This window comes from Etheostoma cragini, chromosome 16 (assembly GCF_013103735.1).
Source record: "Etheostoma cragini isolate CJK2018 chromosome 16, CSU_Ecrag_1.0, whole genome shotgun sequence".
Taxonomy (NCBI): domain Eukaryota; kingdom Metazoa; phylum Chordata; class Actinopteri; order Perciformes; family Percidae; genus Etheostoma; species Etheostoma cragini.
In genome coordinates this window covers 22,981,470-22,999,545 of record NC_048422.1, presented here as the reverse complement: position 1 = coordinate 22,999,545, position 18,076 = coordinate 22,981,470, and the positions used below count along the sequence as shown (strand labels likewise).

The window sequence follows — 18,076 nt, the reverse complement described above, 5'->3', positions numbered from 1 at the left end:
GTGTGTTTGTGTGTGTGTGTGTGTGTGTGTGTGTGTGTGTGTGTGTGTGTGTGTTTGTGTATACCTGTCCCTGGAGCTATGAGCCAGCTGTACAGAAAGCCTCCAGCCAGAGAGTAGTAGAGCACCATGGCCCTCTGACCGTTGACGGTCTCCAGGATGTGCTCCACGGTAACCGGGACGTACGGGTCGGCGCTCGCTGCTAGCTGACTCCCTTTCTGGCGTTCGACAAGGAGGTCGGCGAAGGCTCGCGTTCGCCCTCGCTCCGCTATGGCCAGCGCCTCATCGTGCCGGCCTGCGACGCACGGTAACACACAAGATGTCAAATGAGCATTACGGTCTCTGCAGGTTTCACATGGTCAAATTTAAGACTGTTTAAGACCATTATGAACGAAATTTAAGACCTTTATTACAAGATCCCTAAATTCAGTTTCAGTTTTCCTGAAAATACAGAATTTTCCTGATAATCCGTTGTCTGTGGTACAATACGAAAGAGACTGGCACATATAACACGTATGGCCCTATTTTAACGATCTAAGCGCACGGAGTGAAGCGCCTGGCGAGGTGTGTTTTAGCCATAAAACCAATCAGCCAATCAGAGGTCATCTATCATTCCTATCAAAGCCAGGTGTGTTTCTAGCTTGGTGCATGGCTATTATGATGGCGGATTTGCACCATAATGTTTTTATTTGTAATCCTCTCCATGTGTGTGTGTTGCTGTGTGTCCCTGTGTGTGTAACAAGCATAGTGTGTGCGCGCTGTGCACGAGCCAGGGCACATTTTTACTAATGCACTGTTAAAATCTCCATGAAATGCTGCGTTATTGACTTTAGACCAGGTTTTTGTTGGTCAATGGTGCGATCACATCCCACTGCCAGTCTTAAAATAGCAAAGACACCGCGTCGGGCTTGCAAGATAGGGCCCAAGAGCTGATTGGCTGCCAAATAAGTTGCATGTTGGTCTCATTTACAGCAGTGTTATATTTGAAATCCAGAAAGAATGAACTACAACACCATGGGACCAAAAATAAGAGTATTTATTTAAGACCTAGAACATAGTAATACTTCCACAAATTTAAGACTTTCAAGGCCTAAAATTGTGTTGTGTTTTTAAGACTTTTTAAGACCCCCGGAAATCCTAAAATTAGCACTCAGACACCAGGTGATAATTTGTGCATCACTAACACAGGCATAGAGAGAGAGAGAGAGAGAGAGAGAGAGAGAGAGAGAGAGAGAGAGAGAGAGAGAGAGAGAGAGAGAGAGAGAGAGAGAGAGAGAGAGAGAGAGTGTGAACATGAGAAAATTAAGGTGAGAAAACTGATTCCCATATCAGGAGGAGCGGACAGTTAGTTCACCTAGGCTCACGAGGACTCTCTGGAGAGCCTGGTACGAGCTGGTTTGCAGGTCAAACAGAGAGAGCTTGTTATCCGTGCTGTGCTGCGTCTCGTGCCGAATCGCCTCGAACAACACGGACGCTCTGTACAACTGTAACACCGAAGACACAAACACACATCACACAGGTTGCTGAAGAATTACATGTTCACATCACATGAGTGCGCATGTACGAAACACATTGTTTTAAACAATTGCCCCCGGTGCTGCGCATCGGAGTGTGTATGTGTGAGTGTGTATCTGATGAGCAGGTGTGTAGATGTGTGTGAGTGTGTATCTGATGAGCTGGTGGCACTTTGTACGGCAGCCCCAGCCACAGTGTATGAATGTGTGTGAATGGTGAATGTTTCCTGTAGATGTAAAAGCGCTTTGAGCAGTTGTTAAGACTGGAAAAGCGCTATATAAATACAGCACATTTACATTAACATTTAAAGCGGGAGGAAGGATTTCAATATTTCTGAGGAGAGAGGGTGTGGTTGCATTACTAAGCACTAGGGGGCACTACAGATACACAACAATCTGAAGAATGAGGACGTTCTGCTTCTTTTCTTTTCTCTCTGTCAGACTGGGAAACTGAGCTAAAGCTGGAAGGTTACGCACAAACACACATGGTGCCAAAACTAGTACTTGTGTTGGCTTTGAAAGCATGGTACGATGTGTACTGTATGTATTTGATGTGAGAACTTGTAGAACGAAAATCTGAACCTGCGTGATAACATTTTCTCTCAGTTTCATCTTCCACGGTCAGATTTTTCTTCCTACAAGCGCTCACGTGTTTTGTTTTCTTTCTCTCTGTGACTTCACATTCAGCAAGGGCCACAACTATTATTTGCATTAATTAGTGTTTCCCTGCTGTTACAAGGTTTAGGTGCAGCACCTCAGGCCTTTTGGGCAGCACCTAAGCCGAAACTTAAAGACGTTTCTTAGATCTAATGATTATTTTTGGACTTTTTGGGTTATTTTTGTATGTGCTATAGCTTTTCCAACGTTTCAGACTCAGATGTGGTGATAATAGTGTGAAAATTGTGCAAAATGACGTGAAAACTACCACTAAGAAAATAAAATGACCAAAAAGCGATAAAACTACAGCGACACATTTTCTTGAGGAAGGACGCCTAAACGCACGCCCAAATATGTGCAATTAAGTCTTCTAAAAAGCTAGGAAAAACACTGCGAGTGTGTGTACACACACACACACACACACACACACACACACACACACACACACACACACAGACACACACACACAGACACACACACACCTGGTGTTGTGCCTCGTCCAGGTTTCCCCCGGCCCACAGAGACAGGCCGAGGCGATGGCGTATCTTAGCTTCATCTTCTCTCCGACCTAACTGCTCCGCCAGCCGCAGACCTGGATAAGAAGAAGGGGACAGAGAGAGACAGAGAGACACAGAGAGAAAGAGAGAGACAGAGAGACACAGAGAGAGACAGAGACAGACAGAGAGAAAGAGAGAGACAGAGAGACACAGAGAGAGACAGAGGGGCAGAGCGGGACAGAGAGAGACAGAGATACACAGTGAGACAGAGAGAGACAGAGAGAGGCAGAGAGACACACAGAGAGAGGCAGAGAGAGACAGAGCGAGACAGAGAGAGACAGAGAGGCAGAGAGAGAGACAGAGGGGCAGAGAGAGACACAGAGAGAAAGAGAGAGAAAGAAAGAGACAGAGAGACACAGAGAGAGACAGAGGGGCAGAGCGGGAGAGAGAGAGACAGAGATACACAGAGAGAGGCAGAGTGAGACAGAGAGAGAGACAGAGAGACAGAGCGAGACAGAGAGACAGAGTGAGACAGAGAGACAGAGAGGCAGAGAGAGGCAGAACAAGACAGAGAGACAGAGTGAGACGGAGAGAGACAGAGAGAGACACAGAGAGACAGAGTGAGACAGAGAGACAGAATGAGACAGAGAGAGACACAGAGAGACAGAGCGAGACAGAGAGACACAGAGCGAGACAGAGAGACAGAATGAGAGAGAGAGACACAGAGAGACAGAGCGAGACAGAGAGACAGAGTGAGACAGAGAGAGACAGAGCGAGACAGAGAGAGACAGAGCGAGACAGAGAGACAGAGTGAGACAGAGAGAGACAGAGTGAGACAGAGAGAGACAGAGCATGACAGAGAGACACAGAGAGACAGCGTGAAGAGCTGATCACACGATAACTTTTACAGCTCATCTGAAAACCTGACAGTCAGGACTACTGCTGCAGCGTTGAAGCGAACTAGTGCTGAGCCCGGGGCGCTCACATTAGCCAATCTTTCTCTCTTTGTTCTCCTTTTGTCTTCCTGTCTTTTCATCGCGCTGCCTCGAACTCAAAGATCTCATGTTCCCTCTGCTCTTCAGTTTGTCTCAGATATGTTTCATCTCCCCTGCTGGGCAGATGCACACAGTCGTGTCGGCTTGTAATTAGTTGTCATTAGGCTCTCAAATTGAGCAGAATCTCATCAAACATCAGGTTTTGGTTTCTCTGCCTGTCTCTTTCTGTCTGTGAAGTTCTGGATCTGTGTTTCCTTCCATCGACTTGAGGAGGTTAATTGGACGCGTGGATGTTTTCTCCAGCGCTGTCCTCGCTTCAACTCTGCTTGTTGAATTAATGATCAATTAAAATCCAAAGGATCTGGGAGTTTAGTGACAAGCCATGACCGTGTCCTCACAGACCCGATACAGCCTGAAGGAGTTCATAAATAGACCCAAACATCCGTCACATTTGTTTCCTCCACTTTGCCCCAGCTTTAGTCTGTACTTGAAAACAAGTTCTGGTCTACAGGAAGACAACACCAGGGTTGAGTGGACCGGTATATTACCCCGGATCACAATTTCTTTCCCAATTCTTTTCTATTATAGTCTATGAGTTGCATTCAGACCATGTAGTGTATGTCAGTGTAGTAGTTCACTTCTGCTGCTACTAATTATTCATTCATTATTACTGTTCACCATTACAACTCCTTAATTATGTAAATACTGTATCATAAAAATTCCTTTAACTATGTAAATACCATAAACGCCGCTGGGTGCTCCCTCTCTTCAGTCTCTCTCTATCTCTATCAGCCCCGCCCTGATTGGTCCAAACAGCTCTGGTTCGAGCATAATTACTCCACAACGGATCAAGTCCAGACCGAACCTCCCGTCCAGGCTAATACTTTGGGTCACTTCATGGGCTACTAGATTTGTGTCACACACTGATCCAGCAGATTGACGGTTATTTGGAGTGTTTAACGAAATGAAACCTGATGATTTTTTTCCCCCCCTAACTTTAAATGCATCTGTTGCTTATTTAGCCACAACATTTTATAGAGAGAAATACTAAACACAAGTGGAGAGAAAGAGAGAGAAGATGCTTTCTCTTTTCCTCTCTTCGTTCTCTTTCCTTGCCACTGTTGCACCAAATAATTTATAATGTTTTGTTTATTGTTCCCAGAGTTACAATTTACATTATTTTTGTTAGTAATGACTACACACAGGTCTGAATTACACACACATGCTCAGGACCTATTCATGCCCAAATGGAGAGATGTCAGATGTCAGAGTGAGCTGCCAGTGCTAGACCAGGGGGGGCGCCGGCATCTCTCCAGCTACTGATCCACAGTCTGTACTTAGGTCCATATGGGGACTTGAACCAGCAACCCTCCGGTTCCCAACCCATCTCCCTACGGACTGAGCTACTGACACCCCCAAAAAAATGCTCATGTGGGAACTGTTGAATTGAATCTGGTCAGGATCTAGTTTCTCACCTTCCTGCAGGTACATCACAGCCTGGGCGTAGTTTTGCAGAGCGTGGTGTGTCCTCCCCAGGCTCCCGTAGGCGAGAGTTTTGGCTATCAGATCGTTGGTCTGTGCCGCCACGCTCAGGTGCTGCTCCTGGAAGACCACGGCCCGCTCGTACTTCCCCAGAGCTTCGTAGGTCAGCCCCAGGTTGCCGTAGGCTCGGCCCTGGCTCCTCACGCACCCCGTCTGCTCGGCTATATCCAAAGCCCTCTGGTGCCACTGTAGCAAGGCAGCCCCGTTACTTAAAGGGCTAGTTTGTCATTTTCCGAAATACGCTTATTTGAGTTCTTGCAGAGAGTTAGATGAGAAGATTGATACCGCTCATATCGCTTAATATAAAGCCATAGCCAGGAAACTGTTAGCTTAAGATTGGAAACAGGGGGAAACAGCTAGCTTGGGTGTGTCTGAAGTTAGTGAGAAATGACATGTCACCCAAACCAGCACTTCTAAAGCTCACTGCTAACATTTTAGCTATTGCTTGTTTAATCTCTACAAAAACCAAAGTGTAACCAACTTGTTGTTTAACGTGAGGTTATACGCTGGACTATTTCTCAAGTTGGACAGGGCCAAGCAGTTTCCCCCAGCTTCAAGTCTTTAAGCTAAGCTAAGCTAATCAGCTGCTGGCAATAGCTTCATATTTCGTGTACACGTAATGTTCTTATATCTCAGCAAGAATAGTAAAAACTTTATATAGCACTTTTACTGTAGTGATTAGAAAGACAAAGCCACTCATTAGCATTATACTGAGTGGTCAATATGACAACAGAGAGCTAATCAGTGAAGCCAAACAACAGCAAGACAACATTTGGGTAAATGGTGTATTTCACAAAATGTCAAACTCTACTCCACTTTAATTGACAGCTAGGAAATACTGCTGTATTATGATTTAGCACAAACCTGTAGTGCTGTCTCATTGTCTGCCATCAGCTGATAAACGCCTCCAAGTGCGTCACTTGCCTCTGCTTCCAGGGATTTATCCTGACAGGTAAAGCAGGATTTACCACAATGTACTTTTCATTAAAAAAAAAAAGATCATTTGTCTTATTCAGCAGGGCAAGAAGGGAGAGAAATGTGCAGCTGAAACCCAAAAACCCTTTTCAGGTAAATCCTTACCCCCGCTGTGCGTGCGATGTTGAGCTGGTGTTCCAGGCAGGACAGGGACTGCTCGTAGTTGCCCAGTTGGCTGTGTAAGGTGCCCAGCTCCCAATAAGCCTGAGCCTTGCCCCCTCCTTCCCCACCCAGCTCATGGGCCACCACCAGCCGCTTCTCGAAGCACACCAATGCTTGCTGGAGACTACCCAAAGACCTGAAGAGAGAGAAAATCCTTGCGTTTGTTCTTGCAAACACTAAAAGCAGAGGTGGAGGAATGTTTTTGCAAAAGCCCTGAATCTTTGAGGGTTTTAAAATATCTCCAACTTTGTGTCATTTCCCCTCCGTCTCTCCGATGCTGTTCCCTGATTTACATCATTAAATGGCAACATTCATTTTTTACTCTTGTGTTGTCTTCCCGTCGGCCATGCAACTTGTTGTTCCCTCGTCTAATATTTAAAAAATTAACCCTCTTTAGAAGCGTTTTTCTGCGTTTTTCAACTTATTACTGTTAGTTTAACCCTTTATTTGGGAATTCAGGGTTAATAAACCACATTTATATGAAATTGTTGGTGACTGTGTAGCGTAACTGGTAGAACACACACCCATTTATAAGAGGTTTACTCCTTAACGCGATGGCAGCGAGTTCAACTCCGCCCTGCTGCCCTTTACTGCGTGTCATTCCCCCTCTTTCTCCCCTTTCATGTCTTCAGCTGTCCCATATAAAAAGGCCTGAAAAAGTAGCCTAATCTTTAATCTTTAAAAAAGTAATTAAAATAAAAGATATTTCAACAAACAGATAGGATTGAGTGGAAAATCCTACAAACTGTCAAAGTTTAGTCAAGAAAAAAGAAAAAGTCAATGAAAGTATTGAACTGATCCTTAATTTCACTTGGGATTAGCCTTGTATGGAACCTTTCATGTTATTTTTGGGCAATTTGCTTGAAAGAAACCCAAATGTTGATGTTAAAAGTTTAAAAACGAGTCAAATTTGTCCCGAGGACAACATGAGGGTTAAGGGGGAGTCCCAATTGGGAACTGGGACCCCCCAGTTTTTCCCAATTGATGCACAGATTGTTAGGCATATTATTATCAAATGGCCTGATGGCTGTTGTGAATGGAGCATGCCCATAGACCGTAGACCAAGGTCTGGCTCCACTCCTAACTAAAAGTACCTGTAGTTTAAAAAAAGAAATCTTTGTAAATTACAGTGTGGTCTAAACCTACTCTTATTGTAAAGTGTCTTGAGATAACTCTTATGATTTGTCATGATTTGAAACTATAAATAAAATTCAATTAAAACTGATACTACTGGTCCTGGGTTTTTCCACTATTACAGTACTTGTTTTTTTCCAGAAAGACCCATTTTAAGAAGGCAAACAATAAAGCATAAGGGTTAATAATTTAGATTTTGAGCTGTAAAATAAAGAGTTCAGTTGCTCCGAGAGAGAGAAGGGGAAAACAAAGGAACATCTACGAAGGCTGTGTTCACTGAGATAAGTCAGTGACTTTTTTTTTCTCATCTCAGTCACACTCCAGAGAGCAGAAACAGTCTACAACAGATGGATGAAGGAAACCCATCATTAAGCCTTGTTTTTCCTTTGTCACTGAACATTACTTGTATGGTTTCATGTGAGGGAGTCATGTAGGGATATAGAATATCTCCCATCACCCCTGCTGCGTGTTACTGTTGTTGAGTTATGATTGTTTTAATTATGATCATGATTCAAAATGTTAGTGCTTGAGGCCAAGAGAGCTGATTTGAGATTCTCGCCCTGTAGTGGGAAGGCATATCCAAACTAATGGGAGAGCACAGAACATAAATATATGCATTGCACAAATATTAACACAAATGTAAACAAATAATCTGGAGCTGTGAAACTGTGCAGAGACAGCATAAAGACACCTTTGATAGACTAACTGCTGCAAATGTGCATGTCTTTGCTTGCTGTATTCTAGCCTGCAATGGAGTATATAATTCAGTTTTCAAGTTCAGCATTCATTAAAAAAATATGGAATATATGCAAATGATGTGCTACAGCCTACACCACCACCAGATAGAGTGGGTGCAGAGGAGACTTAAGAACACAAATGAAATAGAAAATACACGTATTTGCAGAGTTAGACAAGAAGATGGACAACACTTTTACACCTGTGTGGTTAAAATGAGGACACAGCATAAAGACTTGAAACAGCTGTGCTACATCTCCTTTCTTTCATTCGCACAAAAAAACACTGTAAACTGGATATAATAAGTGTGTGTTATGTGGGATTGTGTGCATGACTACTTTATAAAAAATGTTTTTATACAGAAGAGGTGTTAGTGAGCTTTAGAGGTGCTTGTAGGCTGCACGTGAGGCCAGTCAGTTAACACTTGGCAGCAGGTAGCGTTAGCTTACTGTTAGCTAGTAGCTGGCTTTAATACAACAGTTAAACATTGTAACGTATGACTGTATGTAACTGGAAAGGATTCCAACATAGCGACGTGCAACAGTCCGCAGCTAAAGACACAGAGAAGACTAGCTGCACTTTGAGACACCATGGACACTGCCACTGTTGTGGGAGAAACTCCAACAGCACTTAATGGTGCGTTAAAGTGCACCTCCTAAACTAATGGTGCATTCAAGTTATTGTGCAAATATCCTTCTGCAATCTAGTGGTTCTAGTGGTTCTAAGCGATGTTGGGTGACGTTAATTCTTGCTTACGTTCAAAGTATTTTCAAAGAAGACAAGACTAGCTCCCCCCTCCATCCTCCTCACCACCCCCGCCCCCACCCCCTCCCTTTTTGCTGTATGTAACAAAAAATGTTGTAGCCTAAAAAACACGTGACATCGCTTAGAGCACCTTTAAATTTGACCATAGGACCTTAGCGATAAACAAGGTCACTGAGGTATCAGTTCAGCACCGTTTAGGCACCAGCACTGTTTTCAAAGTCTTTTTAAAATTGTTCTAGCACCGAATTGGAAATATACCCAAACAATCCCCAATCCTAGTTGTTCTCAGTCTTTATGCTAAGCTATGCTAACCTGCTGCTGTCTGCAGCTTAATACCTAGCATACATGACAGTGGGTTAGAGCTCCTCATCTAACTAAGTGTATAACCTTTGCTTTGCTGACCTGTGTGCACTGCCGAGTCCTCTGTAGGCTTTCTCCTGGTCCTGGACATGGTTGAGACTCTGAGCCACCGTCAGGTACTTCTCGTAGTACTGAATAGCCTCCTCGTAGTCTCCCAGAGCGTCATAGCAGTCTGCCAGGTTCCCGTAGGCCCGGCCCCGGTCCAGCATGCTCTCAGTCCCGCTCAACTGCTGCAGCATGGCCAGCTGCTGCTCAAAGTAGCCAATAGCTTCCTCAAACACCCCCATGTTCAATTTGGTGATGCCCATGTTCCCGTGGACCTGTGCCTCCAGACGGGCATCCCTGAGTCCCTGCGCCAGGCCCAGCTGGGCCTCATAACACTGGAAGGTTGTAGCATAGTCTCCCAGGGCCATGTGGACCGCTGCTAGGTGGCCAAGGGCGCGGCACTCCCCCTGCTGATCCCCTAGATCCTTTCGGACGGTCAGTTCCTGGCTATGGAAGGACAGGGCTGTCTCCAGCTGGCGGAGCAGCCTCCAAGAGAGAAAGGAAGAGAGGTAAGAGAAGAAGAACGAGCACGCAGTTCAAAAATATCTATGGACTTACCTGGGAACTAGTCCGGATCAGCCAAAGTATATTAAAGCACAAAGTACATTCTGTAAGGCTTTGTCCCTCCCCTTATGCTCCCTACGTGTTGCTGTTCTCAAAATCTGTTTGCTTTGCCAAACAATGACAAACTTGGAGCTAGCAAGCTACACGCTGAAAATGACAAGTTTTTAAGATGGTTTGTGCAGACCTGCTGGGTTCTTTTGTTGAGCTGGGTAGTGCCACTCAATTCCTGAATTGATTTGATGTTCATTCACAAGATCCCAATTTGATTACATTTACTTTTTCAATTCAATGTTGATTTGGAATATTTCAGTTGAAGTTTGTTTGGATATGAAAGACTTTGGAGAGTTATTTATTATCCTTCCCAACGAGATTTTTATAATATCGGTATGGGATCATCAAATTAAAATTGATTTAAATCAGATTTATTTTTTAACCCAGCCCCACTCTTTGGGCGAATGAATGTAAAGATTTACAAAGAATACAGTGATAAGAGCAAATGACGGTTAACCTTGCATCCAGATAATTTAAACAGCTCCCATTACAATATTATATTAACTTAATTTTTATTGTATGTGGTGCTTTCTTTAGCGGGCTGCAAACGTTCCACCAAAACAACTCCTATAGTGGAGCAGATGAGTGCCATTTTTTAGGGTAATCGTTCACATGTGGATACAAGCACCAAAATTGGTGCGATTACCCAGTGGGTGGTGCTCGTTCAAAAAAGTACGCTAGCCATCGCAAAAAAACTTCATGGGAGCCTAAGCGGCCATTTTACTTTTCGCCATAGCCAAATTATGTATATTTGCATGATATCTCCTGAACAAAACATTCAACTGCATAAAGGATGATATCTACCTCTATGTTTTGATGGTCAATGATTACAATAATACCTCACACAAGATAAATGAAGGCCTCTAGACAGCTGTCGTGGCCATTTTGGATTCCGCCATAACCTAATTATGTATTTTCCAATATATCTCTTGAACCATACAAGATAAATCTCAGGAGGCGATATTTACCCCTATTAACCCTAGACTATTAAGCAGCAAAAGACCCTGGGTGTTTTTTTCCTCCTATCCCAGAACGTATCTGTGGTGCCAGACCTTCCTCCGCAGCGCTGTGGAGACAGGTCGGGCAATCAAGACTACCTGTGAACTGATCCAAGTGCCGAGTATGCGTCCGCCTCCATCTTCTGATCGTTGACCTTCTGAGCCAGACTTAACTGCTGCTGGTAGAACCTCACCGCTCCGGGAAGATCACCCCGGCACACACACACATCCCCCAGGTTCCCAAAGGCCCTGAAAACCGCCTGCCGACAAACACAGCAAATGATTAACAACCACTTCCTGTGTGAACAGGAACAACTATATTTATTTTTTCACAGTTAGTGAACACAGCAGCAGTGGGTGACCTGTGTGTTATCCAAAGCTTGCGCCAGAGAGAGCAGGTATCTCTGACATTCCTCGGCTTTCTTGTACTCCCCCAGTGCTTTGTGGGCAAGACCGAGGTTACAATAGGCTTTTGCCTGAGCTAATTTGTCCTGAAGGTCCTTCGCCAAGGCAAGGTCCTGCTCGTAATATCTAGGAAAAGGAGGAAATTTGACATAAGAGCACAAACCTGGAAAAGCATGAACTAAACAGTTCTTTAACCCTCCTGTTGTCCTCGGGTCAAATTGACCCATTTTCCTATATCAATGTTCTTTTTAACTACCCAAAATAACATGATTGATTCCACACAACGCTCTTTGGCAAGTACAAATCTCTACTTTAATTTATTTTGGGGCGTCTTATTCAATTTTATAGCATTTGGAGGAACAAACTGAAGTGTTTTTGAAATAGTATTGAGTAAAAGTTGACATATTCCAGTCTGTGATTATCATCAACATCCATTCCTTTAATTTTAGTCTAAATAATTCCTGATTTCTGCTTTTCTAACTCAAACATTAGGTATAATTTCCTATAAATGAGGTTCATTGACCATAAATTCCAAAAATCACTGTAAAACTAAAGTTAAGAAGTGTTACGTAGTGTTAAACATCAAAAAATGACAAAAGTGTTGAAAAAAGGGACAACAAATTATAAAAACATTGATATCCGCTGCTACTCTCAGTTCTTTTAAATCAAGGCTGAAGACCTTCCTTTTTGATGCTGCCTTTCTTTAAATTAATGCTCATTTCTTTCTTATGCTGCACTGTAACTTTTATTCTGGTGTTTTATGTGTCCTAATGTTTCTATTTTGTTTTCAACTGTATATTCATGTGTCTTATTGATTTTTAATGCGTATGACTTTTAACTGTTTGTACTTGTGTTTTATCTGTTTTAATGATTTTGTGTAAAGCACTTTGAATTGCCCTGTTGCTGAAATGTGCTATACAAATAAAGCTGCCTTGCCTTGCCTTGCCTTGATAAATCGCAATAATAAAAGTGTTGATTTTCATTTTGACAGGAAGACAACACAAGGGTTAACAGAAGATGCAACACATACTAATGCAACTTTATGTGCACGTACGTTTTTGGACATACAGTACACTAAATGATGCAACATGACAATATCCCTTTGACATTATGTCCCCATTTCAGTAACTTTAAGGTCTGAAAAATTCTCATTCCTTATTCTATTGACACCACAGTACATGTTCTGTGTGTTCCAGCTTTTCTTTAAAACAATCTGATGCTAAGTCTGAGGGAGAGCACCAACCCCCAGGACTCCATGTTTTATAAATGGCTGCGCCATCCAATCTAAATTCTTGAGATACCTACTCCCAAAATCTTTCCTCCTGACACATTTAATATCTTTAGAAATCTCCACAGGATAAACAGTTGTTTTTACCAAGGGTGACAAGTTGAAAAAAAAAGTTGTGATGAGTTTAGACACTGACCTGACCGAGTCTCTGTACTGTCCGAGGCAGTAGTGAGCGTAGCCCAGGTTGTGGCAAACCTTCCCCTCTCCCTCCAGGTCCTGCAGGCCCGGGGCCAGAGCCAGGTGCTGCTGGTAGAACGGCAAAGCCTGAGCGTATTCACCTCTCCAGCTGTGGAAGTTGCCCAAGTTCGCTGCAAAAGAAGAAACACATTTTTGAATCAATCCCAGATTCCCGCTCTTCTGTCCTCAAAGCATCTCTCTCTCTCTCTCTCTCTTTGTCTAGCTTGCCTAGTGCTCGTGCTTCACTTTGAGTGTCCCGGAGTTCTCGTGCGATGGCGAGATGGTGAAGGTAGTGCTGCAGAGCTCGGTCGTGAGCGCCCAGCGCCTGATAGGCTACAGCCAGGTTCCCATGGGTGGAGGCCTGGGACGGACGGTCATTCACCTGAAACACAAACCAGATGTCAAAGTTCTGTTCCCCACGTGAGCGTCTACACGTTGCTTGCGGGTAATTCACCTCTAGTGAGATCTGCAGTTCTTGTCGGTGGTACCGGACAGCTTGGTCGTAGATGCCGAGTGCGTGATAGGCGTTGCCCATGTTGCCATAGGCCCTTCCCTGGGCAGCGTAATCACTCAGCTCCTGGGCGAAGGACAGGTGGGCTTTGTGGAGCTTTAGAGCTGCCTCGTACTCCCCCTTCATCTGGTGGATGATACCTGAGATGGACGTAAGAACAGGGACGATCCAACTTGTCTTTTAAATGTAAAAACAAAGAATTGGAGATGCTGTAAAGTAACGTCGAAATGTTTTAAATTGGGGGGGTCTGAGAATGTACAGAGATCTGAGTTGAAATGGGATCTGATAGACTTACAGAGGGGTTTTAAAGTCTTTCGAGACATGTTCAAGTCTCAAGTCTGTCAGCAGAGCAATTGTTGAATCTATTAAGTCATTTAAGGCCTAAGTCCAAGTCAAGTGAAAAGTCCGTCTGCACAGCAGTGTAATGGTAATTTGAGACAAGTTTAAGTGAAGTGTTAAGCCTGTCAGCAAATCGTAAAATTTCAGACTAGTCAAGTCTCAATAATTGAGACATATTAAGTCTAAAGTCCATCAGCAGCAACAATTTTGGTCGCGCCAAGTCTCAAGGCATTTGAGACATGTCCAAGTGTTTAGTCTAAAGTCTGTCAGCAAAGATTTTAAACCGCACGTGAGGTAAGTCAAATCAAGTCTTAAGTCGATTAAAGCAAGTCCAAGTCAGTAGAGCAGTTTTAAAGTCTTTTGGGGCAAGTCCTAGTCAAGTAATTTGAAAAAATGCAAGTGTAAAGTCGGTCAGCAGAGCAGTTTAGTGACCTTAAAGATGGAGATTCTACCTGGTCAGTTCTCAGTATTACAATTACTCAAATATTCAATGGGAACAAGTCCAAGTCCTCATTTGTGTTACCTAAGTCTTACTTGTTTCCAACTCTCAAGTCTGCAGCTGCGTTGATGAGTTCATATAAAATGTATGAGAGTAGTAGTAAGCATCAAACTGAGCTTGCTGCACTGCGTGTAGTGGGAACTTGTGAACATGAGGAATTCCCCAAATGATGCACCGAGATATAAATACCCAACAATCAAAGAAAACATGTGTATGTGCATGTGGATATTTGCACACGTGTTTCTCAGAACCCTGAAGAAGATACGATGCAGAGCGGTGAATAATTAAAAAGCTACAGTTGGAAAATTCAACAAATCTAATATCTGCAGCTGTGGATCTTAAAATATGTAGAGATCCAGGAGAGCGGAGTCTCTGCCCGGGGAAATGGAACTGGAAAACTTTCCCTCCCAGTAGCCTTACCGACTTGTTGTGTGATGATTTACAGAGTTAAGGAAGAAGCTTGGGACACAAGAGAGGAAGAGGAGAGGCGAGAAGAGAGGAAGACATTAGCTGCAGGAATGGACGACGGTTCAGGTTTGGGATATTTCCGCCGGATGTCCCTCACTCTGCGCTCTCTTTGAAGAGAGATTAACTTAAACTTTAAACCTTGGTCGCATCGAGCAACATTCATGGGAACCTCTGAGCAACGTTAAGTCTTGCATCGCATGGTTGGAGGAGGATTAGGTTCGTGGTGGTACACTGGTAAGAGTGAATTCCATTTAACCATGTATCTAGATGATTTAAATAGATCACATTACTGTATTGTGTAAACCGTTAATGTCATGCAACCATATTATTCTCATTTTCAGGTTCATAATTGTATTTTGAGGTTATAACAGAATAGGTCTACATGGTTTCAAAAAACACCATATGTTTGTTGTACTGCACATTTCTGCAGATCCTGTTTTCACCCTGTGTGTTTAGGTCTCTGTTTTAGCTACAGAGTGAGACATCTCACAATACTATCTTTGTTGGGAGTCACACATGCTCAGTAGCTCGGTAAGATCACATCATCTAGATAACCCTTTTCTCCAGCTTTGGTCAGTCCAAGGCAGGATTAGCTGGGAGACTTCTTCTAGACCAGGGCCACTTGTGGAATACCTGCAGAACAGGGACAGGAAGTAGTTCTTTTGGAGATTGTGGTGAACTAGTGTGTGTTGTAGCAGTGTGTTGCCATTAAGAACGCACTAGCATGCTTCTGTTAGCCACCTCGTCTCGGCTAGTGACGTAGAAAGCCGTGCAGATTGTGAACAGCTCACCAGAAGCTGTCATATTCATTTGCGGTGTGCAAACAAGTTCCCACCCACTACTCAGAGCCACTGTCGCAGCGTCTGGAGCTTAGCTCCGCCCAAGAGGACTGATTGGTTTAAAGAAATGCAGATGACCACTGACGATTATTTTCCTATCCAGGAGTTTATGCTCCTGTTGCCAGACCTTCCTCTGCCGTGCTTTGGAGATAAGTCTGGCAATGGAAGTTGAACACTGGGGTTTTCAGAAAGCAACTAAATACTGGGAAAATACAGCCGTTGTTGCTGTGCAACCACACAGGACTCTTAAATGCACAGATCCTAAACCTGTGTGTGTGTGTTCGGGGTTAACTGCAACATTAATCTTCCCTCTAACAGTGTTTGTGTTTACATGCCCGCTGATAACTTGATCATAACCAGATTGAGGCAAAACTGTGATTATTGCAACGCTCATGTAAACACCTTAACTTGGTTATCTCCGTCTAATTAAGGTCCAAATCAGAGCAAAACGTTATTACATTAACAGGATTGGATTACACACCTGACTTTTAAAAATAATGTTGCAAGGGCAGTGTTCACCTTTTCAGTCCTTCTTCTTTTGAAAGGTCCTGACAGGGAAACTGCACCCAAAGCAGTGTCATATACACTACAAAAAATATCAACGTTTCTAGCAAGAGAAAAAAAGTCAATTATACCGCTTTTTATATGTTGTTGTGTCCTGTATCTTGACAATAAGACAATAGACCTATCAAGCTTTCCATGCACAGTTAGCAATCATAACTGGGCCTGTAACAAGTATTACATAATTGTCTAATTGTCAATATTTTTGACATAATCACGGTTTCTTTGTTTAACCACAATCAATTGCTAACATTATCTAAGGTCCTAATGTATGACTGTTGATGGTTATTGTGGATTTTGATTAGATATGCCAAATTGTAATTGTGCTTGTTGGTCCGACCGTTGAGTTAAAGCTAAAGCTATGCTATTATTGTAGTAGTGTGCCAGTAGTATAAAAACTGTGCTGTAACATAACCCCGTTTGGATGCTTACTACATAATAAATCTACCTGAACAGCAACACGGAGGTCAGGGTATCGACAGCCTGGTCTAAATCTGCCATGGGAAGAAATCCTAAAACCTGAGAACTGTAAATCAGATGCATGTTATTTCTACAGCAAAGGCACAAAGGAGGACTGATGAGAGAGAATTGGGGGGGGGGCAGGGAGATGGGGGGTGTCGAGACACCAGATGGTAAAGGTTACACATGGCTTCCATGTCATACTGTGCGATGAGAGAGAGAGAGGACAGACACTGTGGTCTGACTCTCAGTCTAAACTGAGACATTTGCAGCTCTGTTGTGCTCTTTAGGATACGTCTGGTGATAGTCATCATGTTTTATATTTTCAATAAATCCCATGAAAAAAATAGTCCCCAACAAATGCATTTCTACCTGTTTGATTAAAACTACCAGGACCAGCTGTTTTAGGAAATTCCTGGACTGTTGTTTTTTTTTTTTTTTTAATTAAACTTTAGGGAGGGAGGAAAAATTAAATTTGGATTTTTAAAGATGTACAGTGTTCAGTAGGAACCAATGGGCTTTAAGCTGAGAGCCACAGACAGGAAGTGAGAAGTCTTAACCCTTGTGTTGTCTTCCCGTCACGTGTTTTTTGTCAACACTATTATCACTTCTTCTGACATTTTTGTCACTTTTTCAATGTTGTGGTTGCTTTTTTTTATAGTTTTTTCCAAAGTTATTTGATATTTCTAATATTGACATTTTCAGCTTATTTTGAAGGCCCATTTTTTGGTAATGAAAAAACTGAAAATGGGTCAAATTTGACCCGAGGACAGCATGATGGTTAAGATGAGGCAAGACCACAATATTCCTCTATAAAACACCGGAACAGCCATTCTGATACAAGAGCGTTATGCACGCTGTTGTTATTAATAGCATATATACTTGCATTTGTTTAAAATAAAACCCAAATACTACTTGTGAAGAGCATCATCGCATCGAAGCTACAGAAAGGATCATTAATGGTTTCGTTAAAGGACTCAAACTGGGCAATTTAAAGAACCCTTCGTATTAAGACTTAATTAAAAAAACGCCACCTAAACAACAACAAGAATAATAAAACTGAGCGCACAAAAGCAATTAATCAAAATGAATAACCACGCATATTTAATTGGCATTTAAAGATGAGTGTGCCACTGCAAAAAACAAAAAAAAGTAAATTAAGCTCTGTGAAACTGGCAACATTTAAGAATAACCATGCATTATTATTCTGTGTTGACTTTATTTCTTATTTCCAATTGTGTGTAAGAATGACTTGAAGTATTCATGAGGTGCACACATTCTCACAGCGTGTTCTGGGTTTTAGGAATACACATTCAGATGCATACGCATGGTGTGTGCGTGGTTTTTTGTGGGAGCGCATGCATCCTGCTTCTGACGTCGAAGCTGGTTGAGTCGATAGCGAGAAGCAGAACATGAAACAACGAGATTGTCCTCGCACGAGGAGGAGGGTCTGCTAGTCCCCACGGCTCTGAGGAGGAGGGTCTGCTAGTCCACACGGCTCTGTGGAGGAGGGTCTGCTAGTCTACACGGCTCTGAGGA

General features: G+C 43.0%; 1 protein-coding gene and 1 long non-coding RNA gene across 5 annotated transcripts in view; one reads left to right on the top strand and one right to left on the bottom strand.

The window, feature by feature from the left end:
- The window catches only part of LOC117959210, a 20,919-nt gene extending 3,818 nt beyond the window's left edge, over positions 1–17,101 (top strand). Inside the window, exons 2-4 of the long non-coding RNA XR_004659890.1 lie at positions 13,625–13,627; positions 13,752–13,757; positions 17,091–17,101. This is a non-coding gene — a long non-coding RNA (uncharacterized LOC117959210). The remainder of the gene's footprint in view (positions 1–13,624; positions 13,628–13,751; positions 13,758–17,090) is intronic.
- Positions 1–18,076, bottom strand: part of ttc28 (tetratricopeptide repeat domain 28) — a 119,654-nt gene that overhangs the window by 23,129 nt on the left and 78,449 nt on the right. For 3 of the 4 annotated variants that reach the window (XM_034896042.1, XM_034896043.1, XM_034896044.1), the window contains 12 exons: positions 13,316–13,512; positions 13,090–13,243; positions 12,821–12,992; positions 11,354–11,522; positions 11,091–11,251; positions 9,376–9,864; positions 6,283–6,475; positions 6,067–6,147; positions 5,136–5,388; positions 2,651–2,760; positions 1,352–1,481; positions 65–292 (listed from right to left, as the gene is read on the bottom strand). In XM_034896042.1, the coding sequence (XP_034751933.1) occupies positions 65–292; positions 1,352–1,481; positions 2,651–2,760; positions 5,136–5,388; positions 6,067–6,147; positions 6,283–6,475; positions 9,376–9,864; positions 11,091–11,251; positions 11,354–11,522; positions 12,821–12,992; positions 13,090–13,243; positions 13,316–13,512 (2,337 nt within the window). The remainder of the gene's footprint in view (positions 1–64; positions 293–1,351; positions 1,482–2,650; positions 2,761–5,135; positions 5,389–6,066; positions 6,148–6,282; positions 6,476–9,375; positions 9,865–11,090; positions 11,252–11,353; positions 11,523–12,820; positions 12,993–13,089; positions 13,244–13,315; positions 13,513–18,076) is intronic. The other variant, XM_034896045.1, reaches the window with a different exon arrangement.